Raw genomic sequence first — 26208 nt, 5'->3', positions numbered from 1 at the left:
CACTCTCCCAACCAGCGTTCTGAACAGGCCAAAGTCTGTCCTCCGGAAGTCCATGGGGGCGGTTTTGCTCACCCCCTTCCTTACCTCACCAAAAATCAAAAACTCTACCATTTCATGATCACTAAGGCCAAGACGACCTCCGACCACCGCCTCTCCCACCAGTCCTTCTCCGTTAGTGAACAGGAGGTCAAGCAGGGCACCTCCCCTGGTGGGCTCCCTTACCAGCTGTGTCAGGAAGTTATCTTCCACACACTGCAGGAACCTTCTGGACTGTTCCCTTTCTGCTGTGTTGTATTTCCAGCAGACGTCTGGGAAGTTGAAGTCCCTCACGAGAACAAGAGCTCGCGACTGAGAGACTCCTGCCAGCCGCTTGTAGAATGCTTCGTCAACATCGCCACCCTGGTTGGGTGGTCCACAACAGATTCCCAACAGGGTATCTTTCTCATTGGCCTCCCCCCTCATCCTCACCCATAAGCACTCGGCCTCACCACAAGTGTCAAGCTCTGTACAATCAAAACACTCCCTAACATACAGAGCCACCCCACCGCCTCTCCTTCCTTGCCTGTCCCTTCTGAAGAGTTTGAAGCCATCCATTGCAGCACTCCATTCATGGGAGGCATCCCACCACATTTCTGTGATGGCGACTACATCATAGCCACCCTGTTGCACAATGGCTTCCAGCTCCTCACGTTTGTTGCCCATGCTGCGTGCATTAGTGTAGATGCACTTGAGCTGGACTATCGGTTTCACTCCCAGCATTGGGGTGACACCCCCAGGCTCCTCTCTGGTGAGCCTGGTTATATCCCCTCCCCCCTTCAGGCCTAGTTTAAAGCCCTCTCAACAAGCCCCGCCAGTTCGTGAGCGAGGATACTTTTCCCTCTTTGAGAGAGCTGGGCACCATCTGTTGTCAACAGGCCCGGTGCCATATAGACCTCCCCAAATGTTAGAGTTCATAATGAAAAGCTAAAATTGTCCGTATTTGAGCTCTAGGGATTGTACTTTTATCTGAGGCTCCATTAATTACAGCTGGCATCCGATGAAAGTTGTTTGTTTTGATTTTTAGATTGATGTGTTCCTGGCCAGAAGTCTACTGGAGAAGCTGTATCTGTTTCAGGTATTTCAGTTAACTTTTATGCAGTGATAGTTTGTTTAAAATAAATTCAAAGAGCAGTAACTTTCCTTACTGCCTCAGCCTGCCAAGATCTTGGATATAGGCAAGGCTGTTTGGGTCTCAGTTGAAATATTTAGTATTAAACCATTGTCAAGAGAGGAGTGGTCATTTATGGCACAGACTTGTCATTAAATCACTCCCTTTAACCACCCTAGGGGAGCAGATGATGTCTTTTTGTCATGGTTTGGATAAATCTGCAGTCTCTTAGCCATCTTCTGTCATCACTGATCTCTGCCATCTTTACTAAATAGACATTTCTTTAGGACTGGCCCTTTTTAAAATGTCATCAAGTATTCATAAAGTAGTGCAAGTCATCATAAGAGCCCCCTTATGTTGTGGAGATAAAACTAACTAGTGATTGAAGGTGGAAATATGTTAGAAAGGTAGAGGTCTGTTTTATATTGTGCCACTGAATTTCTCTTAATCATTTTATCCTTGTGATTCACTTTTCCCATCTGCAAAATGTGAAGTCTTTTGAGGCTGTTGGATGAAATGTTCATTATAAACCAGTGATGCCCACTGGCGAGCCCACTGCCTCTTGTACAGATCCTCTGCATGGTGTGTGCCAGCAGAGCATGGCTGGAGACAGCCCGACATGCTGGACCGGGCCGTGCAGCCTTGCTGCTGGGATACCCACAGTTGCTCCATGTCAAGAGTGAGCACTGGTTAGTGATGGGTCCTGTGGGGGTTCTGGAGAAACAGTAGCTCTGAGCAGGATGCTGCTGTGGCCAGAAGATTTCGTTTGGATACCACACTGTCCTCCCAGCATTCCCAAATGGTTCAGAAGAGAGATCCATGTGGCTAACCTGGGTCTGGTGTCCTGACTAGCTGTGTGTGGCCCATGCCCTGTAAGCTGACACTACTTGTGTAAACCCACAAATATTTTACTTTTAGGTAATAACTCTCTAGAAAATTAATGCTGAAGGGTGGGGTTTTAATTGCTTCTAACATTTCCTTTTTCTGCTGGACTAATGCGTGGTACCATTTTCCTGTGTTACAGTTTATTGTGGCATGTGAGGGGCAGGAAGGGGTTGTGTAGTGACAAAAGCAGAGGACTGGGGCAGGGAAGGCAACAGGCTTTTTAAGTGATACTCCCAAATCCCCTGATGACTTACAAATCAGTCAAGTAATTTCTTTTCTTGATGTCTTGTATCCATCTGGCAAGGGGATCTACATGTGAGGGGGCAGGGAAGTTTGAGTTAATTTCTGTGAAGTTCTTTGATCTTTAGATGAAGAAGATTTTCTGAAATGGATTTGTTTTCCAGTATCCTATTCGTCCAGCTTCCATGACGTACGATGATGTTACACATTTATCAGCAAAGATAAAACCAAAGCAGCAAAAGGTTGGTCATCATTTGAGTCCAGTCTGTAAAAGTTGGTTTATGTTGTGCAGAATGTACTTAAGCACCTTGTGCTATTGAGCTGTTACAAGTATGCATCTACTTGCAGGACCAGATCTCTGCTTGGAAGTATGGGGGAGTCTTTCATTGTGTCTGTAAAGTATAGTTTAGAGTAGTTTATTAAGAGTGGTTCATAGTAGTTTATAAAGAGAGGAATTAAAAGTCATGATGGAAAAGCCACTCTTTTAATATAAAATAGAGCCACTCAGGGAAATGTAGTTTCTAATACTAATGTAGTCTGTAGGTGCTTGTGCTAATACAGCTTGATTTAAAAGATCTTTACAATATTCAGTAAAGGGTTGAGCTTTGGAGGCCTGCTCTGTCTGTTATTGTCAGTGCAGGTCTTGATTTCTCTCTCGCCTGGCTGTTAATCATCAGTGCTTTTGAATCAGTGGAGTTGTATAGGTAGTGAAGTATAGCCAAGGCCAGAACGATTGCACTTGCTTGCAAATGTATCCCAAAACTGTGATTATGATTTTTAAATACCTTATGTAAAAAACACAGAAATAGATGTCTGTGATATTAGGATTTTGTTCTGGGCAATGGTTAAGAAGAGTGCTCGTGTGAACTTTGGAGTTAGGATGCATGTTGTGTTCAGGAAGTCTTCTATTAAAATTAGCAAACATTTGCGTTATAAGTCCCGTGCAGACTTGTAGATCTGCTATTTCATCCAGGGACTTGTAACTAGTTCAGTTTAAGAGTAATGTAAAGGGGAAGAAAAAAATGAGGCGATAGCTGTGACATTTGAGTTTATAAGGACTTTGGCACACCCTGAGGAAGAGTATCTACTGTATTGTTATAGTATATAAAGAGAAATGCTGTGCAGGAAAACGCCTATTTTTGAACATCTGTCTGAAGTTTAAAGTTTGAGGGGGGGAATGGTTCTCCTTCTAACTAAAAGCCTGGAGTTTGTTTCTGTACTTTGACCAGTGTAAATCAGGAATAATTATCAAGTCAGTGGTAAGTGCTGTACTCTCAAACTTACCAGCACTGAGGCCTTTGCCTCTGAGGAGAATGTAGTTACTTTATACTGGTCGGTACCCAAACAAGAAAGAAACATACCTTAAGTCTGAGAGATTCTGAATGGATCCTCAGTGGTGGGGAGGCTTGAAGGATGCTGCTTGTGCACTTGATCTGTACTGATAAGTAAACTAGACTGATAATGTAGTGGAAGGTATCTGATAAAGTGAAGGCTGCCTAAAGAACTCTCATTTCTCTGCTCCCATTAATTTACATGGGAGTTTATATATCTCTAGCTTATTGTTAAAATGTGCCCATCCTACAAAAACCTATATATATGCTCAACTTTATGCATGAGATTTGTCATGTGGATTTGAATGATGCTGCTATGTATTTAAATTTGCTGTAAATCTATGGAAATGTTAGCAAGTGTGGGACTGAATTTTAGTGGATATGTTTGACGTTCTGTCATGGTAATTAGCTGTCTTTCATATTCTTTAGGTTGAACTTGAAATGGCCATTGATACTTTGAATCCTAACTACTGTCGCAGCAAAGGAGAACAGATTGCTCTCAATGTAGATGGCACGTGTACAGATGAAACAAGTACCTATTCCTCGTAGGTGTCCTCTTTGCCTTCATTCCTTTCTGTGGTGAGCATAGATAGATGTATGTCCACCAGGGCTTCAGGGAAAGGTGAGAACAAGTGGCTGTACAGTCTTGGGGGGTGCTTTGGACACTGTTATATAGCAAGAATTCTTGGAAGTAACCTACGTTTTGTGGTATGTTTCATGAATTCTGAATTGCAAACAGAAAGATGAGTATTTGCTGAGTTGTTGATACTCCCATTTTGAGAACTGGTGATTTCAGACCTTTCAACATCTGTATGCCACATTGCCTGTAGAATACAATCTCACAGCATTCATCTGTCTGCAGGAAGCTGATGGACAAGCAGACTTTCTGCTCTTCGCAAGCTGCGAGTAACGTTTCCCGCTACGCAGCTGCTGTTTATAAAAAAGGTAAGTTTCTTTCGCTTGCCCCTCACATTGGTGAAACATGATTGTTTCAGGGTTAAAATAAGACCTGTTGGGTTGGGGTTTTTTTCAGCCTAGGTTTTAGTTGACTGATGTGTCTTTAAAGAAAGGAAAATATTTCCTTATTAATGCCCCCAGAGTCCTTGAGAAGGTCTAGCAAAATTGTAAATATTATATCAGAACACTGTGGGTTTGTAGATGCCTCTGGAATCTTAACAGTACATGATGGCCTGAAATAATATACATTTGTAGCATAAATTTATCATGGTTATTTATATTACTATCGCCATCTAATTGTGTCTGTCTTATTTTCCTGTTCAACACTTCTTGCCCCTCTCTTGTCTCCTAATGCCATCACAGAGTTTTGATCTGAGGATAATTTGTGATGAAAATACGTAGGTTGTCTTCAGTGATGACTATTTTGCTGTGAGTCTCCTGAACTATTGGTCAGGTCTGAGCCAGAATGTGGCTTTCTACAAGATCCTGTTTCAACACAGAAAGGAAAATAACAGAAATAGGTCTTGGACTTTCACACTCCTTTGAAATCCTGAGCACTGGATGAATTTTTCACTTCAATCCCTTTTTACGTTTTACTGTGTTAAATATTTATGTTAAATGGAAGCTGCGCCTTTACAGAGATAGGGAGGGAGACAATGAAAAGTGCTGTCCTTGTGCAGTGGAAAAAAACAATTTTAACTAACATAAATTCTCTTTTTCAGGTGAACTTCACCTGACTCCACTACATGGAATCCTTCAGCTGAGGCCAAGCTTCACCTACTTGGACAAGGCTGATGCTAAGCACCGAGAAAGAGAAGCTGCTAATGAAGGTAAATGCTCCATGAGTTGTGTTTTCTTTTGGGAGGTGAGATACAAGTTGTCTCTATAATTTTACTGATAAGAGTCATTCTATTCTGAAAGTGGTTTATTGTAACAACTTACTGATTATAATACCATTTCTCAGGTTGTTTCACTGATCTTATTTTCAGTGTAGCTGAGTAAATACTTTTGTGGGCACAGTGTGGAGCATTGGTAGAGGGATGGGAGGTGGTCGGTAGTGTCAACGGGCAACAGTAAGGAGCATGTCACCAATGTCACTGAAAAGTTGCATTGCAGAGCTCATGGGAGCAGTGTGGTACTGTCACACATTGCATAGTTTGGCAAGCTGGGATTGAACCCATGGTATGTAGTTCCTAGCACAACTTTCTTCCTGCACAGGCCCCCAGTTACAGGTTGGCTTTGGCTCTTTTGCTGCAGTGGTGTGTTTATTCTGTTGTATTTTTTGGCAGGTGGTGATTCATCCCAGGATGAAGCTGAAGATGATGTTAAACAAATTACTGTATGTCTGATTTTTCTTTTTGTGATAGTTCAGGCAACAGTTCACAAGACAATTCACACCCAAATTAAAAGGACAGGAAACCTCAGCTAGTCCTGGTGACCCTGGGTTTGGGAGGGGGGGAAGCAAGATGGACTTGCTCTTGTTGCACAAGCATAAAGATGGCACTGACAGCAAGGGGTGATTGATTTGAGTGGGAGCCCCTAGCTTCTGTTACTTATGTACCAAATGAATAACGCAGATGTTTTGTTTCAAGGATTTTGGGGCTGTATTTAATGATGCCCAAATCTTCTAGGTACGATTCTCCCGCCCAGAGACCGAACAAGCTCGTCAACGACGTGTTCAGTCCTATGAGTTCCTGCAGAAGAGACAAGCAGAAGAGCACTGGGTTCATCTACATTATTATGGCTTGAAGGTAGGTGTGTGCTGGCTGCTTGACGAGGCTGCCTGGGCCTGAAGGCTCAGCTAAGTCTAGAACTGTTTTTAAATATGGGCCCATGGGAATCAGGGAATCATCAAAAGATAATGAAGAAAAGTAGGTCTGTAGGCTTGAACAGACCCTGCAGTGCTCTGTACCTCCTCTACTGGGTAATGCTTTGGGATCTCCATGCTGGAAAAGGTTTAAAACTGAGAGTTGGACAAACATAAAGGGGGTTCTGACTACAAGAATCAGTCAGGTCTAGGATTATGAACTGGACTTTGTGGAAAACTTGGGGAACACAGTCAGCTGAATGTCAGAAATCCTGTTTGTCCGACCCACATGCATGTCTGTCAGGAGATTTTGAAGTCATAGCAACAGAAATGTTCCTGCATCACAGGAACATCGTTCAAGAAAGTGAAAGCAGAACATCAGTTAGTGAGGTGGAATGCGTGAATGGTGCAATAGTGACGGGGCGGTCACAGTTTGGAATGAAGAATCCAGCTGTCTGGCATTTTGTGTGTTTTCAGTATGTAGCAGTGACTCTTGTGTTTTCCCATATCTCCAGGATAGCCGTTCTGAACACGAGCGCCAGTATTTATTTAGTCAAGGTCATGGCCTTGCTGAAAACACGGAATTAATTAAATCTCCCAGGTAATGGTTTGATGGTTTCCTACAGAAATTGCAGTAATTTGTGGGGTTTGTTTTCAGAGTAATAAGCAGATATATACTTTAAAAGTCTGATTTTTGATAATTCTATCCATGGTAAAAACGGAATTGTTTAAAAAATACAGAAACAAACCAGTCTTCACCTTATTCAGGTTGCTTTTTTTGTTTCCCTGTACTCTGAGAACTAGTTGGTTTTCGCTTGGGATTGTAGCCTCTTGTGTTATCACAGCCCTGCATTATTGGGACCGTGAATACTGTAAAGTGAAACAAAAGTTCCTTCTGGTTAAAATAAATTAAAACTCCGAGGCCAATAACTTCCATTGTTAGAAAATCTTACAAAAATTTCTTTTGTGATTTGTGAAAGACACCTGAAACTACCGGAAACTTACTTGGTTTTGTTTCTTGGTGCCTGCAGTAATACAGGAATCTTCCCATGATGCAGTCGATACCAATGCTTCACTGTAATCTGTACAACTATGGTCCAAGTAATAGGAAAGTGGCAGACTCTTTCTCTCTCTGTTTAATGGTGTGGGTGTGTTCTTCTTAACATTTAACATCTCAGTGGAACAGTGCTAAGTATTCTGAGAAGTCTCTTGGATCCTATTCTTTCCTCACAGACACTGGTAGTTATATGGGTAGAAAAGACTTGTTGCTTGTTGCCAGCCTGATTCTCTCGGTCTACAGGAGTTCCCATGATGCCTCTTACTGCTGTGTCACAGCACCTGTGTTTAATACATTTACTGTTGCGGTTTCTCTGTTTGGACCCCTCTTCTGCACAGAAGAGCTCTCCTTTATTTCATACCTTCTCTTTGGGCAGATGTATGTCAATAGCTTTTGCTAATGCTGAATTTACATAGAAAGATGGGAGAGGAAAGGGGAGAGCTGTCTCTTCAGGCTAATGTTTATTTTGTAGACTCACACAAGTAGGATTGCTCTAAGCAAGAAATAACTGTACTTAAACCTGGGAAGTCCCAAGACAAGCATTTTAAAGATGTGTTTTCTTTTCTTCTAGTGAATATTTAATGATGCTGATGCCTCCAAGCGTAGAGGAAGAAAAGTAAGTGTTTGTACAGAATGTTCAAAGTCCATATTGGCTGGATGCTCTTTTTCATGGGCTGCAAATCTGCTTTTTTATCTGCAGTGACAAACCAATGGCTCCAAGCAATGTGCTTTCTATGGCCCAGCTGAGAACTTTACCCCTTGCTGATCAGATTAAGATCCTGATGAAGAATGGTTTGTAGCTTTTGTAATACATTTGCACTTTACTTTGTGACTTCTAATTGCTTCAGATAAGGTAACTTTCCTACTAGTACCAGTTCACAGAATCACAGAATCACAAGGGTTGGAAGGGACTTCCAGAGATCATCTAGTCCAACCCCCCTGCTAAAGCAGGCTCTCCTAGAGCATGTTACACAGGACTTCGTCCAGGCGGGCTTTGAATCTCTCCGGAGAAGGAGACTCCACAACCCCCCTGGGCAGCCTGTTCCAATGCTCCGTCACCCTCAGAGTTCTGTCAAGCCCACCAAACAGCCTGTCTGGCTCTCTGATTCTGTGAAGAATCAAATGCCAAGCCTTTCATTAAGAAGACCTGTTGTGCAGAGAAGAGCAGTAACAGCAGATCTGACTGCTGATCTCTGTTTGGAGTCAGTTTACTCTTAGAATAATTTCTAATTTGATGATAGCTTTCTGGATACATCTGTTTCAGCAGGTGTCTCCTGGAATGTGGGATCTGAGCATGAATCATAAGTTGAAGGTTAATGCAACGAGCTGCGCTTTGGCATTTTCTGGGAAGTTTTAAGTAATATGCGCTTAATGAGTGTCATCTAGGAGTTCTATTTTGTCTCTTCAGAGTTACTATCTGATGAGAACAAATCCTGAGGACTTTGCCTCAGGAGCTTCCTGTCCTGTCCGGTATCTTTGTTTCCAAATATTGCCAAAGGCATAGATTTGTTTTACTTTATTAATGCATTAATTTGGGACCAGTTAAGTTAAAAAATTTTGATGCAATGCTAGCAGATATTTTTAGAACAGGTAATGACTATACTGCAGGGGGGAACTTAGGAGAGCTTAGCTTTTGGGTTTTTTCTAAGATACAGGTTTGATCATGTACTTCAACATAAATCTGGTATCCTAGATTTATAAGTCTATGTATCATGTGCACTGAAGAAACCCTTAATCTGGTGTATATTTTGCCTTTCAGTGAAGGTCATGCCATTTGCAAATCTCATGAGTTTGCTGGGCTCTGGGACTGACTCTACGGCAGTTCTCCGCTGTATACAGCAGGTGGCAATGCTGGTCCAGGGAAACTGGGTGGTGAAGAGGTATGGCTTGTCTTTGTTACTGGGACATGGTTTTCTGCGTTAAGGAGAGGATCAGAACAATGGGTTTTATATACTCATCTTCCTTCCCAAAGTAGCCATGTTCTTAACTCACAATGCTGTAAAATCTTGATTTAATGCTTCATGGTTTTTAGTGCAGTGAGATATTAAAAATTCAAAGGGTTGATGTTAAAGGATAATACCTTAGTACCTACCCCAGCTAAAATTATGTCTGTGATGTAATCTGTATTTGCATTTGAGTTATGTCCTGGTTTTGATGTTGTCTTCACCTGTGTTCCTTTGTAAGAGGACTGTCCTGAATTCTTTTAGAGATTAGCGTCAAATATAAACACAGAAAATAAAACTACTGTCAGCTATAGTATTTCTTAGCTAAATTCAGTCAAAGAAAGATCTTTGTGCTTGCTGAACCTTGCTGTTCATCAGTGGATGCTGCTTTTGTCAGCTGAAGGCTACCCTCTGGAAGGCATTACCTGCTTAATAGATCAAGCATGGGGTACTGAGTGTACCCCACGAAATGGATTCTGTATCATTCTCTGTTTTATTAGGATAAAGCATCCCACTGGGAATTGAAGTCTGAAGTGCGTTTTTTTTTTTTTTTTTTTTTTTTAACCTGGGCGGAGCACTGCATGCAGAGAATTACAGTCTCTGGAATAGTGCACTCGGTTAAGATGAGTGGCACCAGCTACCAGTCCAAGTCTGTTAGTGGATGTGTTTCAGTTGTTGTGATACAGGCTTGTATTAGCAATGTGAACAGTTTTTACAGCAAGCCTTGCTGTCCCTCCAGCCATTCCAGAGGGAAGCTGGAAGCAAGTTAAAAGACAATATAGTAGCATTCAGATTGTTTTTATGTTGTAGCTGATTCTTTGCTACTACTCTGAGGAGGTTGTGTGTATCTCTAGTACATGTGGCATGTTTGGGATGGTTGGGCACAGAGCAGCACGTGCACACATCAGAGCTTTAAGTGGAGAGAGGACCCATTCCTTTGATCTAGGTAGGACCAAAGGCTTTGGAGACAATGCTAACAAATGGCATCCAGTTGATCTTGCAAGCAGACAAGGAGACAGGGTGGTGTTGGTCTCAGGGCTGTTTGGTTCAAGCATGACGTTTTGTAGCATTGTTCTCTTAAGCCCTTGATTGCTGGGAGGGAAATAAAAAAACCCCTTATGCCCATACATCAGCATTTTGGCTAAATGCTGCCTTCAAAGCTGTGTACCGGGTTAGCCTAAGCATTTCTTGGGATCATTCTGGTCTTATTTACACCAATCCAAGGGAGGATAGGCTTTGCAAGAACAAAGCAGAACTTGCACCTGTGTTGCACGCATCTGCTAGCCACAAGGCTATGCTTTGCTGGTGTAAGCCTTTTTGCACTAGTGTAATTGCAGTGGTGTAATTACACCAATATTATTTCTTTTAATGAAAACCATACTTTGGATAAAGGTATAATTTACCTGCACAACAGGGAGGACGTGTTTGTTATGTTATTCTTCACCAGTGTCATTTTTCTTGAATACTTAGTAGCTAACCAATGTTCCTTTTTAATTAACAGTGATGTCCTCTACCCAAAAGATACTTCTAGTCCACATAGTGGAGTCCCTGCAGAAGTGCTCTGCAGAGGGAGAGACTTTGTTGTAAGTATAAAAGTGTGTGTTGTTTTTAAAGGAAAATGCAGGTGAAGTTTGCCTGAGAGGTCACGGCATGGCAAAACTCTGCTGTTCTACTGCAGTAAGGTGTTTCCTCCAAAGGAATTATTTGTAGTTTAATCCTGAAGGTGGTGTTACAAGTCTGTCATGGCAGTGTTGGTGTAGACTGACATTGTGGCTGGCTGGCAGGTTTGGATCATCTGTCATTAACACTATTCATTGCTTTCTAATGCACGCTGTAGAGCCACTATCACATAGCCCCCACAATGCAGGGCTTACAGAAAAGCCAGGACTGGATAATAAAGTGCGTGTTTCTCCAGATATATTTTCGTGGGCTCAGGACCATGAGGTCTCAGGAGGGCAGTGTGGGTAAGCCTTGTGCACTCTGAGCATGCACTGTTGATCTTTGAAAAGGACTTTATTCCCCAGAGCTGCTAATCGCAGTGAAAGGACTTTGTTCCCAGGCACCTTTTGTGAGCAGTAGCTGCACATGGAAGTTGAAATGAATACAGGTCTTGTAAACACACACGTAACCACAGCAAAAAGGAACAACCTCTGCATTGTTTGTTTTTGCTAACCATGGAAAGAATTAAGTTCCTAAGTGGTCCCTAAGTTTGTATTCAGTTTATGGCTTCCACCTCATCAAAGGGAAGCTGACGAGTGCATTGCTCTTTTTTTTTTTTTCAGTTAGACCTGACTGTTCCTCTTGTTTGCAGTTTGTTTATGAGATTTAGTTCTGAATAGGATAATGCTGTGCAAGAGACTTTAAGGATATTACAGTACTAGTGCAAGATAAAACTGATGGTGATTGAAACTGACTTTTTGCTGTGTCTTGATGTCTGCCCAAGACACTGCCATATGGAGACCTGGATTCAGGTGTGACCCAGTGACATAAGTCTTTAGGACACAGCAGATTAGGTGACACGTCATGCATAAAGTTCTAGGGACCAGAAATTATTATGCTCAGTTAAGTAAGTGTTTTAGCGATTAAGATTTAAAGATAAATTATATTTATTTGAATTATGTCAAATATATCTTGCATGAGAAATGGATCGGTGTTGATCTTAAAGGCAAGTAATTTGCTGATTAGCTCTACAACAGGGAAAAAGTTAAAATGTAGGCAAATTGAAAGTGTTGGTATTTCTGGCTTTCAGGCGAAGTTAAATTTCTGGTCATAAGGCTCAGAAATAGTATGTAATGCTCTACTGCATCTATGGAGAAAATGTGTTCTAGCTTAAAAAGTTAACTTTATTTCCCTGTATATATTTGTGTAAAGTAATTAATAAGGTTAAAATGTATTTATGGCCAATAGTGACTTCTAGTGTCCACCTGTTCCATGCTGTTCTTTGGGGAGGAGGAAAAGTAATTACTGTCTTTTCTGAAAGCTTCTGTTTTTTCCCCAGATTCTCATGTGATAAATTCAGAGGACATGGGTTCCATTGGCTCTAGTTGAGGGTAAAGTGCTTAATCAGAAATGGCTGCCTCATAGTTGTGTGCAAGGAGAGCTGATAGATCTGCTTCCTTTGGACAGCAGCTTCTTGTGCTTTAAAACAGAAGTGCCCTGTGCCCTAAAGTGAGTGTGGTGGTTTTGTGTGTTTGTGAGCAGAGAGAAGCTGAATCAGAGAGAAGGATGCATAGATGACATCGTAGGGAAGAAAGAAATTGGCAGTAATGAGACTTCGAATTCTTACAACATTATTAATACACACAGACTAAATGAGGTTGTAGTCTATTTAAATGGAGACAGGAAGAAATCAAAGATCACGTTTGGACAGTGTTCTGCCCAAGTCCTCATGTATCCTGTTAGCCTGCTCTCAGCAGCTGCCTCTCACGATGTTAGACCTTAGGAGCTGCTCTGCAGAACACCTAGCTTTTCCATTAACTTGGGGACACGTATGTGAGTGACAGGCCATCTCAACACAATTGTCAGTGGCTGTGGTGTGCACTGAAGAAGGGAACAGGCACTTTATGGGAGGCTGTGTGCTGCAGAATGGCAACAGTCATCAGTCTCTACAAGGCCCCTACATTAACAGGAGTGGATGAAGAGTTTCTTTAAGTTGATGAGTAGGTATAGGAGAAGCTGAGTTTCAGGTGTGACTTCTGGAGGCCCAGCATCGCTGCAATGGATTTATTTTTTTTTTTAGCTTTCGTACTCACAGGTTCACCAAGGCAAACCATGGACTCTCAAAGCTTTTAATACTGTGTCCATGCACATTTGAGGACAGAAGAGACCAGAAGTGTTTCCCCACTACCTAGTGGAGAATCACTTACTTCCACATTCTTGAAAGGAATGGGGTTACCATTTTTTTGGTAACATCATTGACCAGGGTCATTACTACAACTTCAGTAAAGCAACTGCTAAATACAGTTACTAGGTTTTTGTCCTTTGTTCCCTTCATAGATGTGGAAGTTCACACAGGACCGCTGGGTTGTGAGAAAGGAAGTGGCAGCAGTTACAAAAGTGAGTGATTTTTTTTTTTTTTTCTTCCTAAATCAGAAGTTGGTGATACATGTTGGGCATTGTCTGTAGGTCAGCAGTGGGTGCAGCTGCAAGCTTTTTCTCAGGTTCACAGCGTCTGCATTACTGCTGACTTGCAGTGTTGCTCACCCCGCATGCCTTCACTTTAGAACAGGTGTAGATACATACTCTTTTTAGAAACATTTTGAGCAGTTCCCACAGCTACAACTTCACAGGATATGACTGTCCTTGTAGCAGAGCCACTGGAATGCATCTTGTCCTCTAATCTGTTTCAGTGAAAAGCTGGACACAGTTTGAATTAAGTTGACTGATCCTGCACCAAAGCGGATGAGTGCTTGTGCAGTCCACACTAGCTACTCTGCTTTGGGTGTGTTACAAACAGCAACTCTTCTGTTGGCATTTGCCAGTTGTCAATATTGAGTAAGAGCTTTAAAGCAACTAAGGCAGCTGAATATTCTGTTAAAACTGGCAAATTAATGAGAAACATTAAGTAAAGAGGACAAAAAAATAATTTCCTTAAAATGCAGTAAAATTATAAGACATGAGTCAATTTATGCACAGACAATCTATTTTTGGAACGTAAGATCCAGTGCATGTGTAGGTGCAGCATGTCTGACCTGAAGCTCTAAAATAAAATTAACATTGTAGAATATGCTTCTCTTCACAATAGTCTTTTCATCTCAGTTTGGAAACTCCCTTTTCTTCACAAAACATGCCATGAGCTATTTGACTCTCAGATGACTAATCACCACTGCTCTCTGAAGTCCTGTGCTTTTAACACTGTGTGAAAGTATTGGTGCTGCAAAGAAGGATGAGCATCTCTGACTTAGCTGGGTGTGTATTCGTGGTGGTGCCCCATATATACCAAATCAGCCCAACTCTTCCTGTCTCATGGAACAATGTCATTGCTGTATGGCTGCATGTATCCTATGTAAAGTGACTTCCATAGTATTTATGGTTTTTCTTTTTCTTTTAGCTTTGCCCAGAAGATGTGAAAGACTTCCTAGAGCACATGTCTGTGGCAAGAATAAACAAAGGTTGGGAGTTCATGCTCCCTTATGATGAAGACTTTGTTAAGAAACATCCAGACATAGTTCAGAGGCAACATATGCTGTGGATGGGCATTCAGGCAAAGTAAATTACTTGTTTTATTTTGGGGAATAAGCTAAAATCAGAGAAATATCTAGTACAAAGTTTCTGTAGACATTGATAGATAATTTGATCTGTACTGCCTTGAAGGTCTCCCCCTCACAGTCACCAGGCAATGGTGTGGTGGGGGGTGTCACTGCATCAATCAAGTCATTCCTGTTCCTTGGCCCCCTGGAGAAACTGGGTGTTCTAGCTAACGGCTGAAGCTGGCATGGCTGCATGCAGGCATAACAACTGAAACTGTCCTGGTATATTTTATGTTTGTCTTTCAGATTAGAAAAGGTCTATAATCTCTTAAAGGAGCACTTGACACCAAAGAAACAAGAGGCACAATCAGGTAAATGGAATTGTGCTTGGATCATCTTGAAGCACATGCCTCCCTCCATATTTCTGGGTGATGCTTTGTAGTTCCTCTCTGATTTTGAACATAGTGGGGACTGGTCTTGTTTTGTTTGATGTTTTTCCTTTCTTGCGATTTCCTCTGGCTTATTTGAGACAGGCTTTGGTCTTTACTAACATCACTGATGTTAGGGTCACACAAGTTTACTGTAGCATCCTTGTTGCAGGGCAGGGAGGATTCCTTGGCACTGGGGACTCACTATTTGATAGTGTAAAATCAGCTGGTTCTGTTATCCACTTCTTCATTTAAGGCTGCTTGTGTGGTGTAAGGGTGTAAGCACCTTCTGAAGAGAGGACAGGGCCAGCACACAAGTAATTCTCACCTTTCAGTTTGCAAGCTAATGTGCACGAGGTGGGGGGTTTTTTATTTCCCCTGATTTGCACTGGGCTCTCTGTGGTGTGGTTGAGTGCTGAGCAATTAATGAAGAATGTGTTTGGCAGGGGGCTGTAAGGAGGTGTGAAGCTGTCTGGTTTTGACATCCTTCTCCACTATGGATGCCAGTGAGAATATTAAAGTAGCTGCTTCATAATCCTAAAAGATTGTGAAAACTTGAAATTCCAGAGTTATAACTAGGCATTTGGCTTATTGCCAGACACTGAAGCCAATGAAGAGTATAAGCAGAACTGACAAACGAGCATATGAATCCATTTCAATACCCTGTGTCTGATCTGCTTGGAAGGATTAGGTGTTAGGTTATTTGGAGAGGATTAGTGAGCCTAACAGCAGAGAAGATAACAGCATGTGTGTTGTGCATGCTTTTGCTTTAAACACTGCACTCCTCCCTTTGGCATTGAGATTGGATTCCTCTGCTGCCAACACACCCCTTTTACCTTTGGATAGCTGGGTGTGGAGAGGATGTGGGAAGAGGCACAGCATTGCATGGGAAAGGACTCCCTTCTGTCCCTTTCTCCCCATCACTGGGTAATAATACTAAGAAGAGGGTCTCAGACTCTCATACTGTGCACCTCATGCTAAAAGGGTTCAGGTTCACTGTTAACCCCTTCAATCTCCTCACTGTACCTGTAGGACATCCTTGTGCTAGCTTTGGCAGTTGCTTCAGCAGGCCCCAGCAGTGACTAAAAAAAAAAAAAGTTGGGCAAAGAAGCGTTTGGGTCACAAGGAGAGACGTGTAAGCAGTCTGTATCCTGTTTTCCTGATATGCAGAAAAGGCCTTAGTGATTGAACAAGTGCACTTTGTCTTTGCTTCAGGTTCATTGACTGAACACCCTTCCGTAACCATCTGGCTTGCAATCGTTAACATGTTTATCTTTAAAAAAAAAAAACAAAACAAAAAAACAAATAGCCCCCCTCCCCCCCAACCACCAAAAAACCCTAAAACTAAAGTAAAATCTAATCAACAAACTGAGTTTGTGCCTTAGATTTCACAAGCAGGTGATATTTCCTGGCTTTCTTTCACTGTGAGCCCTTCAAGAAACATTCTGCAAGACTGGAGCCCTGGTTGTGGTGAGATTTATTGTGTCTTTTGTTTCTTGCTAGCTCATCCGTTGCTGGTTTCTGGGGAGCAAAGGGTCAACATGGCTAAAGCAAAAGTCAAGCAGAACTATGGGCAGCTGGAGAAGGAGTTCCAGAAGCAAAAGGCTGAGATTAAATCAAATGACACCTCAGCCAAGATGGATGTTTCCAATATCCGCATTAAAGAGGAGCCTGTGAGTGACGAGGAGCCGATGGATACCTCGGCTTATGGGGGTATGAACAACGGCATTGTCAATGGCCTCCATGCAGAGGAGGACTCCATCGACTCTTTAAATGGCCACTTGCCTGGAGGCTGCATTGACCGGGTAGCCCAAGAACTGAAGGCATTTGTGTCGTCAACATTTAAGAAACAATTTGTACTCACCCTGAGTGAGCTTAAACGGTTATTTAACCTTCACTTAGCCAGTCTGCCTCCAGGACATACGTTGTTTAGTGGGATTTCGGACAAAATGTTACAGGACATGGTTTTGGACACTGGCTGCAAACAGATTTTGGTGCCTGTAAGTATGTTTTTTCTTGGTGTACTTTGGGGAGGAGGGATTGAGGGGGGAAGTTAAATGTCCGAGCTGTGAAATGTGTATTTCCTGTGCTGCTGGACTGGAAGAACAGATGTGCTCTGAGTAACTGTCCAGTATTGGATATGTTGAAGCTGCTGGAGGTTTGTCTGGCGTCCTGCTTCTGGCAGGCCCTGCGCTCTGCTTTCTTTGCTCAGTGGTGTGCTGCATAGCTTAGTTGTCTTCGGGGCTCTGTTTCCACAACCAAGCTGTTGGGCTGCAGTGACTCACTGTCCCAACTTGCTCCTGTTAACATGACCTAAGGCAGTCCCACATTCCTATCAGCTCTCCTGGAGTGGCACAAGTTCCTTCTCTCAGGGACAGGGATGAAGTTGGGGGAGGAAAGGTGGCATTGACTGCCTGGGAGCAGCAAGGCACACCCAGCAGAGCGCTCTGGGAAGCAACAAACCATATCTGCAGCAGGCTGCTTTGGTCAGTCCTTTTCCTCCTAGACTGTGCAGGGGTGTCTTTGTTTCTTTGTCTTTATGGAAATGACATGTATGATTGCGTGAGACAGCCAGGTTTGTGTGACAGTAGAGAGACAGGTTTGTGTGACAGTAGATTGCTTAGGAAAGCAAAAGGAATTTGGCATCATGGGAAAGAGCCTAAAAAGAAATTAATTTTACAAGACATCTGGCAGTGCTGATTGGGTTGCAACCAGAAAGAACATGGGAGTCAGCTGCCTTTGGGGAGAGAGGAAAAGAGATGTGTGAACTGCTCGAAAGAGCAGGCAGAGCAGAAAGAGGAGAAAGAAGGCAGGCTGATGAGAGAGAGCCTGGAGCATGGGAGCTGAAACCCAGCTAAGGAATAAGGGTTGCTGCAGGGGGCCAGAAATAACATGTTCAGTCGTGTGCAAAGTACGTGTTGTTTCACCTGGGAATCAAGTAACAGACTTGAAATGCCACTAGGGAGACCACCAATTTTGGTACTTTCTGCTTTCTTTTGACAGCTTCCAAGTCCTGGGGTAATGTTTGCCTGGAACCGCCTCTTAGTTCTGGCTAGGCTCTCCTTTGTACGCAGTGCAATGTATGCATTTGCCATGCTGATGGTAAATAGCTGAGGTCATTGCTACTCTTTTTGCTTTGGAAATTTGGGGGTTTTGGAAATTATTCCATCTGCTCTTTGCTTAAAGGCTGTGAGGAGTGAAAGTGGGATAGTTTCTTTTTTCAAAAAACAACCAAAATAACATCCTTCTGAAGAGAGGTGGTTGGGAACTTCCTTCTGTTTGGAAGACCCTGTCACAGGAGACCTGCAGAGGTGTAGAGGTAGTCACTGGAACGTCTCTTGCTGGAGGTCTGCTGTAAGTTTTAGTTCTGCTGACCCAGAATTTACTGCAAAACTTGGTATCTTGCAGAGGAGGCTGTATAAGCTTGTACTGTTAGTGGCAATGCAAATCGCTACCCCCAAGCCTCCCCCTGATGCTCTGTGCAGATGGCAAAGGTGCCAGGGCTGGTTTTAGTCTTTGCATGGGCTCATACACTTTGGTATTTCTTGACTGTTCCCCTGGACAATTTTGTTAGAACCCAACAAGTGCGCCTGAGCTTAGGGAAAGCCTGGAGGGTTGTTCAGCATGGGATTTCATAGTTGCTCATTAGTTTTCTGTAATTGAAAGTACCTTGGTGATAAAAATCAATGATCTGAGGTAATTAAAATGATGTTCTGTGGGGGGTGAAGAGACTCTTGGCTTGCATGCTGCCCTATTACAGAAAACATGTTGCAGAAACCGGTAATTGAAACCTTACCAGGGGAATGCAGGATTTATTATGAAGCTGACCGGCTGCACCCCGGGTATGAGATAAATAGTATTTGTGGGGAGCCAGAAGAGATGCTACTCCAGCTGCAGAGGAGGGGGTGAGGACACCTGCGGGGTTGCTGTGCTTGCGTGGGCCTTGGAGCATCCTCAAGCCTGAGGGAAAAGTGCACATGGAAAAGCAGCGAATCCTGGGCGGATGCAGCCAAGTGCAGTGGGCTGCTGCTGGCCGGGGAGGGAGGGCAAGCAGAGGCATCCTCGGCAGACACTGGCACCCTGCATGTGTCCAGAGTTTGTGCAGGCTGAGCTTGTGTCCAGCCCCAAAGGATATACTTGCACAGGAATCAGGCTCCTGAGTATCTGCGCCCATTTCCTGCAGGCTGGTGGTGGTGTGGGGGGTGGTTGGCTCCTGCCAGCTCCCCTTCCGTCATCCATGGAGTGGCAAAGTTCTGCCCAAATCTTGAGGATATTTTTGAAGCATCAGGAAATGATGTAACCGTTGCCGGCATCCTGCCTGGCTGGGGTAACAGGAGAGGAATGCAGCCCTGTGCTTACGGTGAGTCTTGGGGGCTGGTGCTGATGCCAGGCTCCTGGAGAAGTAATCTCAGCAGTTTACCTCTAGGGTTATTCCAGCTGATAAGTTTTTTCTGGCAGAGACAGCCCCCCCTTCAGTCTGGTTTATCTATAATGCGAAGCTGCCTGGCAGGGGCTATTTGTAGGGCGTGCTCAGTGCTCGAGTGAGACACATCCCAAAGCCAAGGGCTCCTCCCCGAGAGCTTCCGTTCTAACGTGGCAGTCCTGGGGACCCGGGACAGCAGTTCATCTCCTACAAGCTCTGCACTAGCTCTGAGGGCTTAGGGCAGGAAAGGGCACAGGGCAAATATTTTAAGGAAGGATTTTAAGGCAGTGGAGAGCTGTTTCAAGGTGAGACTGGAGAGATTAAGGTAATAAACATAAAATGGCAAAGCAGATGGCAAGACAGTAAAGCTGTTTGGACAGAGCAGCGCGTCTCTCTGAGGCGTTGCTGATGGCATTTCCCGCTCCTGCGGACAGACTGTATGACAGCAGCAAGCGAGCAGGGTGCTGTTGGCAGCAGTGTTTGCAACAGTTTGCAGAGTAAGGCTGGATGAGAGGAGGAGATTCTGTGGGTTTTTCTTCCCAAATAAGTATTGTGTTGGTTTGGAAGCCATTTCCTCACAGAATGGCCAGATAAACACAGCTGCATTTCAGCCACGTGGCTGAGGCGAGAGGAATTTGCACTCCGGGTCTGTATTGAGTGACTTTCTCAGAGCAAGGCAGTTTGTGGCTGGGTGTTCCCAGAGCCCTGTGTTTTGCCTTTCCTGCTGCAGCTTTTTTCTGGAGGGAAGCTGAAGTATTTGATTTTATCTGTGCTGAAAGCATACAAGAGAGATTATTCCTCAAAAGCAAGTGTCCTTACAAGAAGATAACTATGTCAGGTGTTGCAAGCCTAATAAACCTGAATCCTGGCTCTAAACCAAGTGTAAAACCTTGTAATATTCCAGCCGCTTGGACCAACGTGAGAGCCAAAGGTGCTAATCCCACCCAGCAGCTCCTGCTGGACAAAATTCTTCCCCTTTGCAATAAGATCAGAGGCAAAGCCTGAAAGGGAAGTCTGATCTTTCACTCTGAGGTGCTCAAGTCTCTTGGAGTGGTGAAAGGGAAGCTGGAAAGAAAGGTTTTGTTTGTACCAGCAGCCAGGATCGAGGGATCCTGGAACAATCAGGACTGGCTTGTTAGCTTTTCATAGATGATTGATTTAGCTTCTCTGGGTGGTTAGTGAGGAATAAATTGTTAGTGACAGACAGGAAGAGACATGTCAGGAGTGAAGGCATATTCCAGCATTGCTCATTAGTCCCTACTCCAAGGGGTGATGTTAAGGCAAATGAATGGTATTTTATTTTTTTAGGAGTTTGGGGCATGGAGGGGAGTCATCTGTGTTCCTTCCTGTGTGCAGGGGTGTGAGGCCTCTGCCTCAGAAAACACAAAAGTATTTCTCTAGCTTGGCACATGGAAATAAAAAGAAAAAATCAAATAAAACCACTTAATTTTTGGATCCTGAAATGAGCAAGTGTCTGGTTCACTGTCCATCAGCATGCAGTCTTCTGGAGTCCTGTAGTCTGCCCCAAAACACAGATGACAAATACAGCAGAGCACAGTGCTTGTCAGTAACGCTGACTTTGGATTAGTGAAGCAGATAAATAGAGGATAGAGTCTGAATCTCTAAAACCATCCACTGTATATGTAAAAAGCTCCAGAAAGACCCTGCAGTGCACTTGGTGCTGAGTTGAATATTGCTTTGGGAAGCAAACACTGCTGATAGGAAAAATCTAGACATCTTGCCATGAAATACCAGCTAAGGTCCAAGCCTGGGGATTCTTCTGGTGGTGGTTGACCCTCCACCATGCAAAATTCACATGATTCCAGTATGCCCAGCAGTTCCCTTTTAAAGCTCTGAAATGGGTGATGTGCCAGACAGGGCCTGTGGCACTGGTGTGGATTACCCACCGTGACCAGAAGCATCAGTCCAACATGGCTTGGGCATATCAAGGCACACATGGGGTGCCATGGTGCTCATCAAATTCCCTAGGCCATAGTTAGCCCCTCGTTAATTCGAGGTCCGTGTGCTGCAGGATCACCCAGCAGGACAGGTTTGATACAGATCGTGTTTCTGTTGAAGCCACAAGGCCTGCAAGAAGGTGTCTGCCCCATGGCTGCAGTCCGGGCCGGGCCTGAGCAGGTACAGGGGCTGCCAGAGCAAAGTTTTCCCTTCGAGTGTAGAATGGGAGAAGAGCTTATGTTGTTTCAGCAGTTCTCATTACATGGCAACGACATTTTTGATTTAGTAATAGGTGTCTGGGGATACTGTACCATAGAATCATTAAGCAGAACTCATTAAATAGATGGTTATTTTTAACAGCCTCTTGTTCTCAGTTTCCTCCACAGACTGCTGCTTCACCAGATGAACTAAAGGTCTATGCACTTTGGGAAGCCGGTGACACTTATGATCAGGTAGAGATAAAAATAAGTGCCATTCCCAAATATGCGGTTATTGAGCATTTGGCATTGTTTGTGTTTCTGGAAGCGGTACAATCGGGAGTTTTCCTGTCTCCCTAGTGAAGTGTCCGGTTTTCAGTACTAACCTATTTCCAGCTGAGGGGAAGCTCTTAACTCGCAGGGTGATCATTGCTGTGTCAAGACAAGGTGTGGACAGAAACAACATAAGATGTTGGTAATACATGTCAGTAACTAGCTCAGTGGAATACCAATAATTTTGAACCTGTGAGGAGAAAGGGTTCTCCAGTGCAGGCCTCACACCAGGATCCAGTCCAATTTTTCTGTTTGTTTGTGTTGATGGTAATGCAGCATTAACCAGAAATGAAATAATGATGTTACCTGATGTATCTGTTTATACTTAGAACAGGAAATAATTACAGCACATACAAGCATCTCCTGAGTTTTAATTGCTGTCAGAGTAAATGAAGTGAAAGGGAAGGCGCCTAACAGAACGTGGACGGACGATGTAGCTGCTGTGTCCATGATATAAATAAATTTTTATAGGAAAGGCTCAAGCAGCATCCAGCCTCCTGGCTGAAGTGGACCATGTGAACTCCTTTGGGAGCATTTGAGAGAAATGTGTTGCAGCCCTGCCTTCGGCATGTTCTTGTACCTCCGGAGGTGCCCCAGGCACAGGACAAATGCAGGCCTAGGCGCAGGGCATGGGGAGATCCCTGCAGAGCCCTTGGAGGCTAGGGCACTGCTAGAGAGCAGACATACGTGGGATGGACTCAGGATTATGAAGCAAGAATCCTCTAATGTAGTTCAGTGAATGTTTTGTACAGACAAAGGCACATGCCATTTTGATGTATAGAAAGATAGGAATAATTGTTCTTCTCTTCGTACTTATAATGCATTTTCTTTTTAAAGCATCGCCAAGTTTTGCTTGAAATCTTTTCGAAAAATTACCGAGTGCGCAGGAATGTCATCCAGAATCAGTTGAGCCAAGAATGTGGAGAAGATCTAAACAAGCAGGAGGTGGATAGAGTGTTAAAGGTAAGTTTCTATTCCATTGTGGATTTGATCCAATTAATACATGAATTTTTAATGCTTGGTTTGAGCAAAGGATCATATTTTACCTTGAACAGACAAGTGATAAGGATGCTAGAATAGTTGTTGTTGGAATGTGGACAAAGCCTGGTTTTCAGCTTGTTTTCTTAAAAATAGACTTGTTTCATTCTACTTTCTTTCCCTCCAAGGAGCAGTGATTTTGGCTCATGGGTTATTTTGTATTATTGCAACAAATCTTTATTTCTCATCTTGGACCAGCAGAGACCAGAGTGTAGTAAATTTGATACTTCAGAGTTACTTTTAATAACGTGGAGTTAAATGTTCAGGAGGTGGGAGGGTTCTGCACAGCGTGCTGACTTTACCAGATGACTGCTGTTGGCTGATGCTGAAGAGCACAAGTGCTACATATTCAGAAGGAAACGCATTTCATTCCGTAGTAGGACGTGCAGCAGTGTACGGAGCAAAACCCTGGCCAAAACAAGCAGGCAAAGTAGTAGTTAACACATTTCATTGTGAATGTTTATTTGAATCCTTTCATCTCTGTCTTTGAAGGCGCACCATTTACTTGCTAAAGGGATTGAAGGTATAAAGTAGGGACCACACAGGCCATGACTGACAACCTTTAAGAGCAATGCAGGATGGCTAAGTAGAAAGTTGTCAGCTAGTTTAATACTTTAATCATTGTTGCTGGGCCTTTGCTCATGGTCACCCACTTCAGTAAGACAAGTGCTTAAGTACTTTATTACACTGGGATCTGCAAATGGAATAACAGCATATTTGAAAAATTACAGATCTGTTGCTGTGATAACAAGCAAACTGGTCTTGCTTGAAAGAACCTGGTCTTCCTAGCATTAAAATAAGCTCAGACATTTCTGCCTGCTAGACAGTATTTCATGTGGCTTGCCTGTGCTGGGAGATTTGTCAAGCGACTAGATGAGCTCAAATATCAGCTCTCCTGGAACATCTAGACAATGTACTGGCATTAGCTTTTCATGATGCTGTTGCTATTTAACAGGTAACCTATTTCTAGAAAAATACCTTCCCCTAAAAAACTGGGTGCTGTTTTTGTCAGTCACTAAGTCATTGTGCGGCCAGCCTTGTGTCATGTCAAGCGTCTTTGCCTTGAGTACATTTGTCACAGAAGTACATGAAATTATCTGTTTTGGAAATACAATTTAGAAGCATGATTTAATGAAATAGGAAGAGTCTCTGGCTTCTTTAAGCCACAAGAGATTGGATTCCTCTTTGAATGAAATTGGATTTGTTGACTCCTATTTCCCCATCTGCGTGTGCTCCTTTTTTATACACAGAGGAGCAGACTGGCACGGTTTGTATTTTTGCATCTGCAGATCAAGTCTGTAAACCCTCTTTCTAGCCTCCACACTTAATTTCTTACTTGTTTTTACGATGTGCGAGTCCTGAGACTTAAGGAAAAAGAGACTTTTTTCCCTTTAAGCTCCACAGATCAGTTTTGTAGCAGTACTTAAGCCTGTGTTGAATTATGTAAATGGCAGGGTGGGAGCAAAAGAAAGAGAAGCTGTTAGCTTGGAACTCCAGAGACTTGGTGCTCATCTAATAGAATTAAGAAAATGAGCCACAAGAAAACCCACTTACTGAACTCCTTTGCCAAGGTGCTTACCCGCAGTAAGATTCGCAGACATGCGGTCAGAATACCAAAGCACGGTTCTGAGGTTTGACAGGTCATTGTCATAGAACGTTGTTTCTTAGAAGGCTTCAGACCTGGTGACTGTTTTCATGCTCCAGCCCGTCCCCACTGCTCCCTCCAGTCTCTCCACCTGAGCATCAGCCTGTTCCCCTTGTCCTCACCCCTCCCTGCAGCCTTTCCTAAGCTGGCTTCTGCACTATCCCCATCTTCTCCCCCCAGAAGCCCGGGTTCTTGCTGCCATCACATTGTTCATCCTTCCTGTGGTCTCTCAGCCTCCTCCCTCTTGTGTTTGCCGTCGTCATTTAAGAAATAGGGGCTGCAGGGTGGAAGTAACACCCTGCTCTGGATTCCTGCTCTCCCTTCTGCACTGCGGAGGAGGCTTCTGTTACTGATCACGTTTATTGTCCCAAAGCCAGACAACAGTTCCCAAGACCTTACGGCCTTTCCCGTTCTCCCCAGGACTGCTGCGTGAGCTATGGCGGAATGTGGTACCTTAAGGGGACGGTGCAGTCTTGACAGTGGTGGTAGCGGTTTCAAGCCATCTCCAGGACGAAAGAGGAAACGTGCAGCAGGCGGCACAGACAGCGTAACGGCGTGGCCTCGGGAGCGTGGGGCAGGATCTGGCCTACTTTGGGGCATGTGGGCATCGCAGACAGACAGTCGCTGACATCCCAGCACGCTCACAGACGTGCTTGCATGGCCGCCTAGGCACAACAGCAGCTGGGAAGACAACACGGGACCCTGTCTGCAGCTTGATCAATCTGGGATTTCTAATGTATTTCCATTCTCGTTCTGTTTCGATATAAAAAAAATAAAACCATATACTGACACAGACATGATGGAAAATCATGGTCTAATACTTTATTTTGTAAGTAATGCCAATAAATTAAATTTGTTTACAAACATCCCGGTTTTTGTTAAATACCTAGGTGCTCATGCTTTGCTGAGCATTGCAATAGCCCTTGCAGCCCTCTCTTGCCGAAGAGAAGACAGTTGTGTTCATGGAAACCTCGGGCTGGGGAGGGGTGGCAGAATCACTGTCTTTGGCCTCTGTACTGCACATAGCGATTGTTCTTGCCTGTTGTCTGTGAAATGAGTGATTTGGTAAAGTACCTACATTTGAAACATTGTGGAACAACCACTGGATTTCTTTGATTGGTGTAGGGTTTGTATGAGGGGTGTTTTGCATTACTGTATGCAAATGCAGCAAGGTAAGTACCCAAGTGCACCCTCTGCAAGGTGTCCAGCTGTAGTTACCACACAGCAACAATGTAAAACCTCTATTTTATGTAATTTTTTAAATAAAATTTTATCTCTAAGGTCACTTCTACCCCGCCTCATATTTGTCCAAGAAGAAATGGAAGCTGCACTCGCTCCTTTTATAGCCTGAAGGCTTACAGAGGAAGGAAAGGTCAGGAATTACTAGAGATAGATCGTGAACTGCTTCTTCACCTGCTCTGTGTCATTCTGCTTGCGTTGTGTTCTTGAGGGGGTACCAGGAGCTGGCTGTCAGGCTGAGGGCCTGTTGCCTAAGGTACAGTAACTGATCTTTCTGTTACAGGTTTATCGGTGAAGCCTGACGGCAGTAAGGACTATCCCACTGTAAGCGCTGTAGAATGTGGTTACTTTACTGCTTGTGCTCTTTGCTGTAACTTCCATCACATGAGA

At 43.6% G+C, this 26208-nt stretch overlaps 1 protein-coding gene across 4 annotated transcripts in view; it reads left to right on the top strand.

The window, feature by feature from the left end:
* The window catches only part of POLR3E (RNA polymerase III subunit E), a 33275-nt gene extending 7501 nt beyond the window's left edge, over positions 1 to 25774 (top strand). Inside the window, exons 3-21 of one of the 4 annotated variants that reach the window (XM_009649543.2) lie at positions 1064 to 1114; positions 2437 to 2514; positions 4033 to 4148; positions 4466 to 4548; positions 5283 to 5390; positions 5850 to 5899; positions 6192 to 6311; positions 6883 to 6968; positions 7996 to 8040; positions 8125 to 8216; positions 9184 to 9304; positions 10869 to 10950; positions 13364 to 13423; positions 14418 to 14575; positions 14863 to 14927; positions 16488 to 16984; positions 21741 to 21818; positions 22734 to 22859; positions 25000 to 25774. In XM_009649543.2, the coding sequence (XP_009647838.1) occupies positions 1064 to 1114; positions 2437 to 2514; positions 4033 to 4148; positions 4466 to 4548; positions 5283 to 5390; positions 5850 to 5899; positions 6192 to 6311; positions 6883 to 6968; positions 7996 to 8040; positions 8125 to 8216; positions 9184 to 9304; positions 10869 to 10950; positions 13364 to 13423; positions 14418 to 14575; positions 14863 to 14927; positions 16488 to 16984; positions 21741 to 21818; positions 22734 to 22859; positions 25000 to 25056 (2073 nt within the window). In that variant the 3' untranslated portion in view covers positions 25057 to 25774. Of the gene's footprint in view, positions 1 to 1063; positions 1115 to 2400; positions 2515 to 4032; positions 4149 to 4465; positions 4549 to 5282; positions 5391 to 5849; positions 5900 to 6191; positions 6312 to 6882; positions 6969 to 7995; positions 8041 to 8124; positions 8217 to 9183; positions 9305 to 10868; positions 10951 to 13363; positions 13424 to 14417; positions 14576 to 14862; positions 14928 to 16487; positions 16985 to 21726; positions 21819 to 22733; positions 22860 to 24999 lie in introns of those variants that run through there. The other 3 variants (XM_035889241.1, XM_035889240.1, XM_035889242.1) reach the window with 3 other exon arrangements.
* The last annotated feature ends 434 nt before the right edge of the window (positions 25775 to 26208 follow it).

Source organism: Egretta garzetta, unplaced genomic scaffold (genome assembly GCF_000687185.1).
Source record: "Egretta garzetta isolate BGI_Z169 unplaced genomic scaffold, ASM68718v1 scaffold292, whole genome shotgun sequence".
Classification (NCBI taxonomy): domain Eukaryota; kingdom Metazoa; phylum Chordata; class Aves; order Pelecaniformes; family Ardeidae; genus Egretta; species Egretta garzetta.
Note: the sequence above shows the minus strand (reverse complement) of the source record. Positions and strands in the feature narration are given on the sequence as shown.